At 31.6% G+C, this 13,756-nt stretch overlaps 1 protein-coding gene across 1 annotated transcript in view; it reads right to left on the bottom strand.

Annotated features, from left to right (window-relative positions):
* Nucleotides 1–13,756, bottom strand: part of LRRC40 (leucine rich repeat containing 40) — a gene marked incomplete at its 3' end in the record, with an annotated part of 30,963 nt that overhangs the window by 5,076 nt on the left and 12,131 nt on the right. The window contains exons 7-13 of the mRNA XM_084243469.1: nucleotides 12,893–13,065; nucleotides 9,192–9,279; nucleotides 9,042–9,087; nucleotides 6,521–6,629; nucleotides 4,290–4,397; nucleotides 2,846–2,956; nucleotides 483–560 (exon numbers count right to left, since the gene is read on the bottom strand). Coding sequence (XP_084099595.1) covers nucleotides 483–560; nucleotides 2,846–2,956; nucleotides 4,290–4,397; nucleotides 6,521–6,629; nucleotides 9,042–9,087; nucleotides 9,192–9,279; nucleotides 12,893–13,065 — 713 coding nt within the window. The remainder of the gene's footprint in view (nucleotides 1–482; nucleotides 561–2,845; nucleotides 2,957–4,289; nucleotides 4,398–6,520; nucleotides 6,630–9,041; nucleotides 9,088–9,191; nucleotides 9,280–12,892; nucleotides 13,066–13,756) is intronic.

The raw sequence follows: 13,756 nt of genomic DNA, 5'->3' as shown, positions 1-13,756 counted from the left end.
TTATCTGCACATCTGTTTTCCTATTAAACTACACCTTTCTTAAAATTGTTTAAAAAAACAGTCTACTACACATCAGATGTGAAAATTATATGAATGCAACATCACTTTCAATTCTAAGTAGAACTAAATAAAAACAAAGCTGGATAAAACAAGTAAACATGCTGGGCCATTTTATTTGCATTTATTCTCTAGTAAGAAAGACCTACAAATTGTTTACAGAGCCAGGATGGAAAAACAACTCCCTTCCTTTGGGTAAACATTTCCAGGCAGTGAGCTGTCATGAAAAAGAAAAAAGAAAGTTATCTGTTAACTAGCCTTCTGACCACTCTGCCTCCACTTCTTGTCTGCTTGGAAACATTTGTGGGTGCTAGTGATGGACTGGAGAGCTCCTGCCTTTCTTATCATCTAGCCGTATTACTGAATTAACTTATTTAAAAGTAATGTTTTAAAAAATTGTTAGATTTGTCAGTTCTGTTTCTTACCTATTAAAGGAAAGATTGATTGTCTGTAGTCTTATCAATGATCCCATTTCTTCAGGCAAAGAATTTAAAAAATTATTCCTAAATTGGAAAAAGGTGACATATAAAGTGTGAAAATGTGTATCAATTTAATTTAAAAGTGTTAGTCAGACAAAAAATTATGTAGCCTTGTTTGTCAATCATTGATCTGAGCTCAATAAGTCTAAGTACAGTGAATTCTGAATCAGTAGCTGCCTCAAGCATTTGACTAGTGTGCCAAACCTAATAAAACCAATATGCAAATAACAGAGCAACTCTTGAATAATAGACTTGCCAAGGTAAACACTGTAAATTAATCCCTTATTTCCCCAGATTGAGCTCCACAATAGTTAGGACCCTTGAGAGCACACATCTAAATACCATAATATTTGATACCACAGATATTGGATTGGGGTTAATACATATGTCACACATATAGACATGAAATTTTACTTCAAAAAATGAAAAATAGGCCTCCCTGGTGATGCAAGGGGTTAAGTTGCAGCACCGTGACGCTAGCGCCAGCCACTGCAGCATGAGTTCAATCCCTGGCCAGGGGGCTAACACATATGGCGCAACAGAAATCTCCTGTCTCACCTGCTGCTCCTGTCAGCAGTATATTTCAGTCAATCTGCCTGTTCTGTTTCCCACTCTTCCTCTGGTGAATCCTCACACCCCTCTCCCCCGCACCTCTGGCCTGTACCCCAGTTCTTGTACGCATAAATAAATCTTTTAAAAATGAAAAATATAGGAAAAAATTAAACAGGAAGGTAAAAACATTCTATATATTTAGAAACTTGGAGCTTTCTACTACATCGGTATTGAAGCAAATCCATTTATACTCTAAGTTTAGAATTTCAATTTGCACAGCACTTATCTCTTTAGATCTTATTATGAAACATGGTAATAAACAGAATCTCATTTATGAGTAGAAGAATCTGGGAGCAATGTCAGAAAAAATGTTAACAAGAAGGTAGAAGGATTGTAGAGGTTATATAATACTAATAGTGTAAAATGTGTGAGAAAATTTTCTCCAATTACATGGCTACCTATTATATCCAGAGAATAATTTTCTCTACCTTATTTCTTTAGATTAAGAAGTCAAGTTAAGAATCATACTTTCCACAGCATAATCTATATATTTTTTTCCTCTGGACTTTTCTCCAGCTACTGTCTTTATTAAGTTGTGTTGAATAACCCAGGGCTAGTTTCTATTCTGTTCATAGAGCCTTCTACCTACTGTTATCAAACATGAAAGCAAATATTAGCCAGTCGGTTAGAAACTTCCAGGTTTAATTATAGACAAAGGATTATTTATATATAAAGGAGTGGAGGCAAAAGAAGACACTAGCAATGAAGACATGGATTCATACTCTGCTCCATTAACACTGAACTAAAATGTAATTTTACATTGTTTTGCTAGTGTGATTGCCACCCCAAATGGAAGCAATTCCACAGCTAGTAGGGTGGCAGTATTAAATTTGTTTGATTCTATAAATGAATAATTTTTATCTCTACAGGAAGAAGACCTTCAAAGAGTTTACTGTTATTTGACTCTTTTTTTGATAATTTTGTTTCAACAGAGCAAGAAACACTATACTTTAAGCTAAAAACACACTTACTAACAATAAATGAGCAGTGAGAGGCTCAAGGCAATAGAGATATAGTTTGCAAATAGAATTTTGAAGTCCAAGCAAATAAATGACATCTATAAATTACCTTTAAACACATATTATTTACATTACATTTACATTATGTACATTACAACATTTACATTATGTAACCTATAATACATAGTAAATATACTGATTGTATAATTATATATTAAATACATATTATTACCTTTAAAGAACTATGATACTCTGATTCTGTCACTTCAATTAATGTAATATGCTCTTTTTAGAGAAGCCATATAAGTTGATGTACCAACACAGGGCCATGACAGTTTTATGCTCTTTGCTTTCAGAAAAGAAGCAATATGAAGCAATTCTTTCCATGTGCTATTTGTAACTTTGATTCAGAATGAATATAAAGAATGCTAATATTTTAAATAATTTTGTCCTATCACTGAATATATAAATTGCTTAAAAATGATAGACATCTAATTAAAATACTTCCTAAATGCTTAATTTGAAATTTCTCCTAAGTATTATTAAATTAAAACCAATTTCCAACTGTAAACAGTACAAAAATGCATACATTATGCAAAAATGAAAAATGATGTAAAAATATATTAAATAAAATAAAAAATTCCCATATTTACTTAGGAAAATACAAAGGAACAGGCAAAAAGTAGGCAAACAATAAGTTATAATGAAAAAAAGCCAAGCAACAGTATCAATAAATACCTGAGATCTAAAAATGTCAAATTTTGAAGCATACACAAATCCACTGATAGGGATGAAAGTTTATTAAAACTAAGATTGACATCAGAAACCATTTCCTTCAGTTCTACAATCCTGAAACAAGAATAATTTTAAAATGTTAGCAACTGCATTAACTTCCTATCTTCAAAACTAGTAGACAATGGGGGGTACATGCTGTATTATTTCTGCTAACTAAGATTTCCTGTAACTTTTACTTTTCTCACAAAAAATTCATTGAGTTTGGTGTAACTGATAAAATACTTTTTAAGGCAGTTTTGATATTATCAGTAGAAGAATTTCTATTTGACCTTGAGTATACAATGAAATTTGATTTAAAAGCTTATTTACTTTTACACTGAAATCAATTATGGACAAAGAAAAAGTATCAAATCTAGGCACTGAATCCATAAAATAAATTGTTAGACATATCTTGTAATACAGTAGTTTACTCTTTATATTGCATAATATAATACCACCATATTGGGCACTTCAACTTTTTAAAAACATTTTCAAAATATAGCATAGTATTTGTTCACTAAATTATCATTACATTTAATAGTAATTACAAAAAAATTTTTAAGTTAATTCCTAAGTTTGGCAAGTATCACTACAAAGAAATTTAAGCTACAGACATAAAGAGGAAGAATACAATGATCCAAAGTAAGCCTAATCAAGTTTAGTAATTTTATAGTTTGCTATTACCTTAACTGAAATAAGAAATGTTATATATGAAGGTTAAACTATAACTATAAATCTGTTTTGTCTATCACATTAGCAATGAAAATGTAAAAGAAAGAAAGAATATCCTTTGGGTAGTTTACTTCAAAATAATAATTTTTAAAATTTCAGTCTTTAACTTTGTCATACCTGAAGATTTTGCTATAATTAATATCAACAAAGATATACTAAACCATAGGAACAATAATGCACATAACTTTTAATGATTGCAAGTGAAGACTTCTTTCCTTCTGGTAAGAAAAAATTAACAGGATCCAGTCAATTTTGCTTTTATTATCAATGGAAAATTCAATTATTGGCAATTATTTAACATAACCCACAAAATGAAAATTCCTATTAATCTACATGGACAGGTCTTTGGATTAGCTCATAAAACTTTCCCTCTACTATTTCATCATATGGGAAAAAAGTATGATTTGATACTTATAATAATTCTGATACCTATTTTCTAAGTTTAAGATGTAAAAGAAATAGAAATAGCATTTCTAAAAGGTCTATGTATCAGAACAAATATTCAGAATATCTCAAGAAATAAGTAAATTTTGGTAAGTACCTCTAATATTAACACAAAAATTACATTATCTTTCAAATTAAAAACTACGAAAATAATCATATTTGGAACTGAGATACAACTACAACTGAGAATGAGTCACAACTTAATAGAAATGGCATCATGAAGAGTTCTTACCTTTTTGGAATTTCACAGAGCTGATTCTTACTGAAATTAATAGAAGTGATAATATTGCTTTTTACTGCATCAAACACTTCATCAGGAATTAAAGTTGTTTGTTTATCACTATACAAAAAATAGTTGAAAAATGCATTATTCTTAGCAGTATTGAAAGACATGATTATTTGTTTTTAATGACCTTTAAAGATTGTACAAGATTGTTCAAGACAGTTGATTATGAAGTTCATAAACAAAGTCACAAAAACCTGCAAATCCACAAATGTTAACTGTCAAAAATTCAGATATGTTGTGCTAGAACATATGAATACTAAACATTCATACGCTATGTGAATAAAAACATAATCTTTAAAGATTATCTAAAAGTCATAAAGTAAATGGATAATCATTTAATAAGTGGATTCAATTATTTCAGAGTAGAACTAAATCTATAATTCTAAAAGTTATTGTCTTTGTCTTTCTGACTTATTTTGTTTAGCATTTATCCTCTCAGTTCCATTCATGTTGTTACAAATGGCAAAAATTTACCTTTTTTTTTTTACACCTGAGCATATAATTCCATTGTGTATATATACCACATCTTCCTAATCTACTCAGCTTGGGCACTTAGGTTGTTCTTGGGAGCTTAGATTGTTTCCATAACTTGGCTATTGTTAATAATGCTGCAATGAATATAAAGTGCATATATCTCTTCGAATTACTGTTTTTGCATTCTTCAGGTAGATACCTAGGAATGGAAATGCTGCATCATATGGAAGGCCTATTTTCAACATTTTGAGAAATCTCCATACTATTTTCCATAGGAACTAGACCAGTCTACATTCCTACCTACAGTCCTTTTGAATGTGGAATATAGAGAAACAAAACAAAGTATCAGTCGATTCAAATCAGTAACAAACCTTTGAAGTTTGACTACAGAATTAAGGCTACCAGAGAGGAAGAAGGAGCATGGAGATAAAGGAGTTAAAGGTTTACCAATGGACTATGGTAGAGGACTATGGGTACCTTGGTGGTGGGTGTGGTGTGGTTACATACATCTGAAGTGGTGTGAACCTATACCTCTGAATTACATACAGTCTTGTAAACCAATTTTACCTCAATAAAAATTTAAAATTAAAAGTTTTAAAAGCTGCTGTTAGCCCTTTTCTTAAAAATCTCTAAAGGGGGGGACCTCCCCTGGTGGCACAGTGGTTGAGCACTCTGCAGCGCCGCAAACCAGCCTCGGTGAGGGTCCCATATGGCGCGCAGACCTCTCCTGCCACTCCCCTCATTAGTGTATTTCGTCAGCCTGTTCTGTTCCCCGCTCTGGCTCTGGTTAATTTTCTCACCCTCCTGCGCTTCTGACTGTACCCAGTGCTTGTATAAATAAATAAATAAATAAATAAATACATCTTTAAAAAAAAAATCTCTAAAGGGGCTACCTTTCAACTTTTTTTGGAGATATAGTTTATTGCAAGATAACAATAATTTTCAAAAATTAACCATTATACTAAGCTAATTTTCTCAAAACCTAATTTCTCTCTCCTTAGCATGCGATAAGGTAAACAAAATAAAATACCTGACTATAGTCTGTATTCTTTTGTATTTACACTGCACTAAACATGAGCCAAGCACTGCAAGAGCTATGACTGTATTGGTTATTTTTATCGTTGTTGCCTTAAAAATAGTACTAAAAGAATACTTGACAACCACTCCAAATCTTTACATAGGTATCTTCTTTCACCAATTAGACAATTCCATGATATATAAAAAATTAGGCTTTCATATAGTGACATTTATATAGCAATATTCTAATTATTTCAGGTTTCATATTATGTGTTAGAGCACATTGTTATTAATCTATATTTAGATATATTAAGAAACAAGCTCTCAAGTTTTGTCTTGACTAACTGATACTTACTCTTGCTGGATGCTAGCTGAGCAGAAAATTTTATTACTACCCAATACTGTCACTCTTCTATTTTTTATAACAACAAAGTGTTCTTTTTTGTAAGGATATTACTATTAATAATGGTCTCTCAAACACAACACAAATCACCTTAAAAATGGACATTTAAGTTCATTATACTTTTAATAAGCTTTTATGGCATCATTTTTACAACTGCTGCTATAATAAATCAAATACCAATACATTCTGATGAATTCTTCCTTGCCAATTGTTTTTTTCTGAATGATTATTTCTGAAAGTTTCCTAAGTGCTTTGCAATATTATAAAAAAAAAAACCTCATACCTATAGTCTAATAATTTTAATGTGATGATGGCATGTACATTGACTCTGGATTCACTTGGTAGTGTCATGGCAGTGTCAATAACAGAGTCACTTTGATTGGGTCCATCATCTGGCAAAAGAAAAGTTATATAAAACCAATATTTACACTACAAGGTCATTTTTTAATTCTTGAAAATACATAAAGATAATACATATGATGTCTACATATGATTGGTGAGAATATCTTAGTCATATTTAGTCATATTCTTTATTTCCAATAACTCAAATCTGAGTCTAGAATTAATATTTAATTAGTACAAAGCAGCAGAGAAAAACACTATCATACAGATTCAAAACCTTTTTCATGCAGTAAGGAAATTTGAGAGTAGGAAAGAAATGTCAAAGAGTAACTACAATGTCTCAGAAGAAACAGTAACAAGCAAACCTTCCAATTAAGCAAAATATGGTCCATTAGAAGGAATTTGTTAACAGAGGAAAAACATTATTTCCCAAAGATGTCGGCCAAATAGGCCTATCTTTTCAGTTTAGGACACAATGCTGATCATTCCCAATCATCTAAAATTTGACAACCTACATAATAAAGTAAGCTTTGGTACATTATTTATGTGAAGATTTTTTTTCTTTGCATATGCAATACTTTATTTTCAATGTATATATCCTAACATACAGGCATACTCACACATTCACACACAATCACACACTCATTATCTTACAGACTATTTAATACTGCCACCCTATGGTATAAAAAAATAAAACAAACATACATATTTAAAAGAATCAGCTTTGTGATTTTTCAATAAGAGATTTGAGCAATCTAGACAAAAGCCAAATAAGACTATTAACAGTCCAATATTCATGTCAAGAGCAGAACAAAGGTGAAAAAAAAAAGTCAGTAGTAACCTTGATCTTACTTCAGTTGGTAGGCATTTAAGATTAGCATTTTTTTTAATTGCTGTTTTAAGTCTTTGTCTGATAGGTCCTGTATTTCTGTATCCTTTATATTTGTTCCAGAATTTCTGTTCTTATTTTCTTTTTCCATCTTCTGTTCAAATGTACCTTGTTTCCAAGGCATGTGTGTTGGCTTATTTGCTTTTTTTATGGTTGGGGCACTGGGTCAATAGCTATGAAGCTTGAGTCTGCTGAGGGCTACCTCTGGTCCACTAGGCTCACACTCCAGGACTTAGATGGACCTGGCACGCAAGAGGCGCTTGAGAAGGATGTGCCTCGTTGTCTGGCTATAGACACAGGCAGTGGTTTTCACAATTGTCTCCACCTCCACTTCTGTTGTGCCAATTCTGAGGGACTACAGCTTTAAGTTCTGTGTACCTGCTTGATACTTTCCAAGGAATTTTAGTGATTTCTCTCACTAGTCCTTCTATTGGCCAGCAATGGTTCCCAGCCTGGCAATGGCTAGCAACTTTTTGATTTCTTATTTCTGGGAGGAGGTATCAGGGGAGTAATTTCCTTGCTCACACCACTTGCAGAGTTCCCAACTTCCTAGGTCAAACCCATGTGCCTGCACTCCCTTTTTGAAAAGTTCCTCCTGGGAAATTCACAGAGCCCCAGAGTGCATAGTCGTGACTTAGAGAATCATCCCCATCCCATTCTACAGATTGGGCATACTCTCTCAGCTGTGCCCCTCTTTACTTCCCTGCACTCCTTCCCCCCAGCAGCCACCAACCTTAGTTTGAGTTCTCCACAGGAAAGTCCTAGGACCCTGTTTGGGGAACTTCTGAGTCCTCCCTTGAGCAAATATTTCTTTCTAGAGTTGCTTTTAGGGCAGAAGGTTATCCCAACCTCTACGTTCTTCCACTTTATCTGTGAGTACTTCTATCATATATTACAAATGTCTTATTTTTTAACATACACTGACAATATGGTACAAGGCTGGGCTATGTGTATAACTGAAAGTGTTGTGAGCTAAATTAATAGCTCTATATTTAGCCACTAAGTTTTAGAGTGGTTTGTTATGTACAATATACTGTTACAACTAATTTTTTTCTTAATGCTTTAGTGTATACTTCAAAGACACAAATGAAAAAAAAGGGGGCTATCTCACACTTTTAGTGAAGCATTAAAAATTAAATTTAAAGTATCATTTTCTCTTTTGGTGTATGTTCATGTTAAATATCCTGAAAAATGTGTTTTGTTTTTGTCAGAACTTAGTAAAATGATGTGTGCTGCAGATTTTCAAATAATTTTTAATATACTTCCCAGTCAAAAGAAGCTATATATTATACCATAAAAGTTAAGTGTTGCTTTTTTTTTAGAAGTCAAAGCACTAGGTGTTTACATACATTGGTTATTTTCTCTAATTCATACACTATAATATGATTCAGAAAGATTATGGATAGAATATTATTATTGTGAATTTAAGGATGTTTTTATAACTTCAGCATACCTAAGGTCTATATAAATTAAAAACTGGAGATATACCTGTCAGGGATCATTTCTTCTAGATATTTACATTCAATATACACCACCACTTTTCATATTACCCTTCAAAATCTAAAAAAAATACCTTTAATCTTGCTTCGTAAATATTTTAGAACTTCTTGGGTTCCCTTCTGAAAAGGTAGAGAAAAATATACATTCACCAAAACATACTTTGTAGTTTTACAGATCAACATGTTTATATTTAAAAAAAAAAAAAGTTGAATTCTAAACTTACATTTATAATTTCTCTTCGGATAGTTCTCAAAGGATTTCCTTCCAGAGCCAGGAATTTCAAATGAAGGTTTCCCAATGAAAAGGGCAAACTACAAAAGATTAAATTGATTTTGGGGGGGGGGAAACATTTATTACATTTCAACTAAAACTTAACTATAAAATGAACACCATATGAACTCTGACATATTAGTCTCAAAGAAAGCCCAAATAATATAGGCCTAAAATAGTTCCCGTTGAGATAAATGCTGGACATGTAAAAGAAAAACCACATTTGTTTTGAAATCCCCATGTGGTCTTGTGAAAACAGAATGGTTGTGTTTTTTAAAACATTTGCTATATTGTATTCAGTGCTAAAAGTAAATGTTAAAAAGTTAATTTGAATTAATCGGTGATTCAATATAGTCATCCTCACTGATACTATTTTTGTTTTTCAAGAAAAAAAAAAGAAAATTCTTCTATAAAAAAGGTCTTAATCACCCAATTCATAGTTTCATCATTATCTTTAGTATAAAAAATATCTTGTTTATACATATAACTTTAATCCCAATGAAGTTTATTAGCTAGCTACAACAAACAAGGCATTGGTATAGGGATAACAAATCTTTCCTTTTAGGGAGGCCTCAGATGAGCAAAGAAAAAAGATACAAAATATAATAATTAGGAAGGATCTTAAGTTGCTGGTGAGCATATGAAGAAGCGGAATCTTTTAGAGTTAAACATACACTTACCACACAACTATGCAATTCCACTCCTATTATTTACCTAAGAGAGATGAAAATAATGTCTACACAGAGAATTTTACATGAAGGCTCACAGTTGCTAAAAAACTGAAAGCAATCCAAACATCCATCAACTAGGTAATGAAATGATGTATAAATTGTGTTAAGCCTGTATAATGGAATAACACCTAGCAATAAAAATAAACTACTGATATACACAGTTGCATGAATGAATCACAAAAGCTTTATGATATATGAAGAAAGACACAAAAAACTATACACTGTGTGATTATGATATTCTAAAAAAAAAATAGCAAAACTAGTGACAGAGCACAATAGTGGTTGCTATAGGTTTGGGGTATAAAAAGGGGTGTGACAACATGAGGAAACTATGGAGAGAAATGGTCTACATTACTGTGATAATGGTTACATAAACATGTTACACAAGCATATACATTTGTCCAAAATCATCAAATTGTAGGCTTAAATGGATGAATTTTATTGTATGTGAGTACTTGAACAAATGTACATTTAATACATGCATGTTTCATATATGTGTACGTATATGTATTTGTATATTATATGTGTGTATATATTAAAAATTAAGATAATGCCAAATAAGTAAAGTTGCTATGAGAGAGGAGAGCTGTAGAAACTAGCAAGCAGGCTAGGGAGAGAATGGAATAGCAAAGTCTGGATTTTGTCATAGCAGGAGGAATGGGATTTCATTAGGCAATGAGTAATGCAGTAAAAGGACATTCTATGATAAAGGAGTAAAATGAAGAGTCGATACATTTAGAATTTGGTGCAGCCAGATAGTGGGATGCCTGTAGGAGCGAAAGATGATAAAGAATTAAGTATGACTGTGAGATGTCCTTGAATGCTGTGCTCGAAAGTCTGAACTTTAAGACAATAGCTCCCAGTTGCTTGTTGGAAAAACAGAAACAGCAAAACCTCCTAGGAACTGTTTGATATAAAACAATATAATAACAATTTTGTGATCTCAATGTTAAAGATTCTGATTCACTGGTGTCTCAAATTTGTGTTTTTTTTTCCTTAAAGTTTCTCAATAGATTGATACATTGCCATATTTAGGAAACAACTGAATAGTATAGTAACAATTGTATAGTAACAATTGAATCATAGAACTTATTACTAAAATGACCTGATAATTTGCTTTTTAAAAAAACAATTGATGCAATGCAGGCAATTACTGTCCAGCCAGAGGAGATTCTAGAGGGGTACAAATGAATTCAAGTTTCTATTATCTACAAGTTTCTATTATCTAGGGTGTATAACAGAAACAAAGAGGAAAGGAAGGAAACTAATATTTATTAAACGCCATTATGTGCTTAGGCCCTGTAAGATAAACATACTATATCCAGACATCTGGAGGAAGAAGTGTATATATATATATATATATATATATATATATATATATATCACGAAAAAAGGTACCAATTACTATATTAGTTTTGACATAGTTTTGCTTTCGATGTTTGTTTCCCATTGCTTTCATTTAGGAGCCAAAATAAAAATACCACTGGGAAAATTTTATGTCAATATGTATAAAGCAACAGATTATTTTATTCATTAGTTGTAAGACAGGCACAATGTGGGATATCCAGGTCATTTACTAACACTCTTACAAACAGAAATGAGTGAAGAGTGGTCACTGTCCAAGTATTAGATCTATAATGAAAATGTACTGTATTACATACATACATTGTGAAAATAACTGATTTTTTAAAAACTATATTAATATATACACATTAATAAAATTCTGTCTTGCCTGACCTTTCTACTACTAAAATAACAAACCATGTTTCTAACATTCAGGCACAAAACCTCACACATCTAACTTCTGTATAATCCTCGATAAATCTTAGTCTTATTTCTTATATTTGTGAAATAATTACATCCCTAAATGATGATTCTGTAACTTCTTATGATTCTTTCACTAACCTCCTCCTCCTCATCACCAAAACAGGCAAAAAACTGCCAAGTACTATTTACTCTAACTTATCATGCCTCTCAAGTCTCATCTTTCCATTTCCATTGTCTCAAGTTAGGTCATTATTACACAAGAGAAAAATCTACAAAGCTGTCAATACAGTGAACTGCATGAAGCAAATGCTCCTTAATGATGAATATTAGATTAGTAGAATTTATTTAGACGGATAAAAAATCATAACTGTTCGATGTATCAACCCACTATCATCAATTCAATTCTTAGTGAGATTGCAATCAAAATGATTCTGTTCTTAATCCTTCAATAGCTTCTTCTTAACTAATGAAAAAGAAATTGATTCTTTACAGGCATTTTTAGAGCCTCTTCCATATGGCAAAGCTTTGCTTGTATTGTTTTCTCCTGAACAGTAGGTTATTCTAACCATGTTACACATGCACTTGAAAATCAAGGTTATCCCTGAAAGATCATATGGTGGAAGTAGGGTGAGGCATAATGCTAAAAATGATGGTGTTCTTAAATTTTGTGGTCTACACAATTAATGTCTCAATCTAGTACCAGTCCCAAAGATCATCTAAAAAAATCACTTCTTCAATAAAATATGTTCTTATTCCCCTCACTAAAATGATTCCCATATCTTCACTGAGCCCCCAAGCACTTTATATATCTTCTTTACATTCTTTCAACAAATATTTGTCAGGCACCTTCTATATGTCCCCAGGCACTAAGCTAGAAGTTAGCGATCTTGAGATAGAGCAGTGAATGAAACAGATAAAAATCCAGCCTTCTTAGAGTTACATTCCAGTAGGTTAGACTAACTTGTAAATACATCTGATTTTATCAGCATATGAAGCTTGCCACCAAGACTAATTCTAGTTAATCTTTATTTGTCTGCACATGATTCCTGCCCTATTTCAATTTTGAAAAAGACCTCTACATGCTTTATAAATATTTGAACTTAAGAATCATAACCAAATACAGTAAGATTTCTTCTTCATTTGATCTTAAACTTACCTACTAATATCATTGTTGCTTAGGTCAAGTCTTTCCAAAGACTCTAGTAGTGAGATTTCATCTGGAACAGATTTTAACTTGTTGTCCCGCAGGTCTAGCACAAGGATGGAATTCAGATGCTTAAGATGTTCTGCCCCTAACATTTCAATCTGGTTTTCACCTACATGTAATTCCTACAAAACCAAGTATCAATCATGTTATTTCTATAATCAGTTTTATACTATGTAACACAAAGTTGAAATCTTAATTTAATTCATTGAAAAACATGAAAAAAACTTCACTAAACCACTTAAATTTTCAATTATTTTGAGCTATCTTATAGCTAAAGAAAAAGAGCAGAAACAAAATTTTCAAAATTTTTCTGGTTATTTAAAAATAATTAAAGGTTTAATCTGGCAGAAAGTTCAAAATTAATAAAGCCAAAGTAGAGAAGTGGTTTTGTAGTTCTATTTATAGAGTTAATAAAAATACAAATCCAATGGCTGTATAATAAAAAATGGAAGTTTCAAAACAAATTGATATATTTTATTTATTTTTAAATTTTAACTGAAGTTACATTGGCTTAAAACCCTATAGTTTCAGGAGTATAGCATTATAATTCAACATCTGTAAATACCACATTTCAATACCAGTTAGAAAAAGTTATAACCAATTTGTTATTTAACATTTTCCTTAGCAATTATTATGCTTTCTCATTAGCAAAATCTATACTTATTAGGTAATTACTCTTAAATTAATTTTATTAAATGATAACTTTTTCCGTTTTTATCACTGACACGATTTTTTTTTTTTTTTTTGGGATTTGGAAACTTTTAATATTTTATTCTTTATAATTCTTACATCATTTTTCATTTTTTGCACAAT

The sequence above is a fragment of the Talpa europaea genome (assembly GCF_964194135.1).
Source record: "Talpa europaea genome assembly, chromosome: 9".
Lineage (NCBI taxonomy): Eukaryota > Metazoa > Chordata > Mammalia > Eulipotyphla > Talpidae > Talpa > Talpa europaea.
The sequence above is the reverse complement of the archived record's forward strand: the minus strand, read 5'-3'. Positions and strand labels throughout refer to the sequence as shown.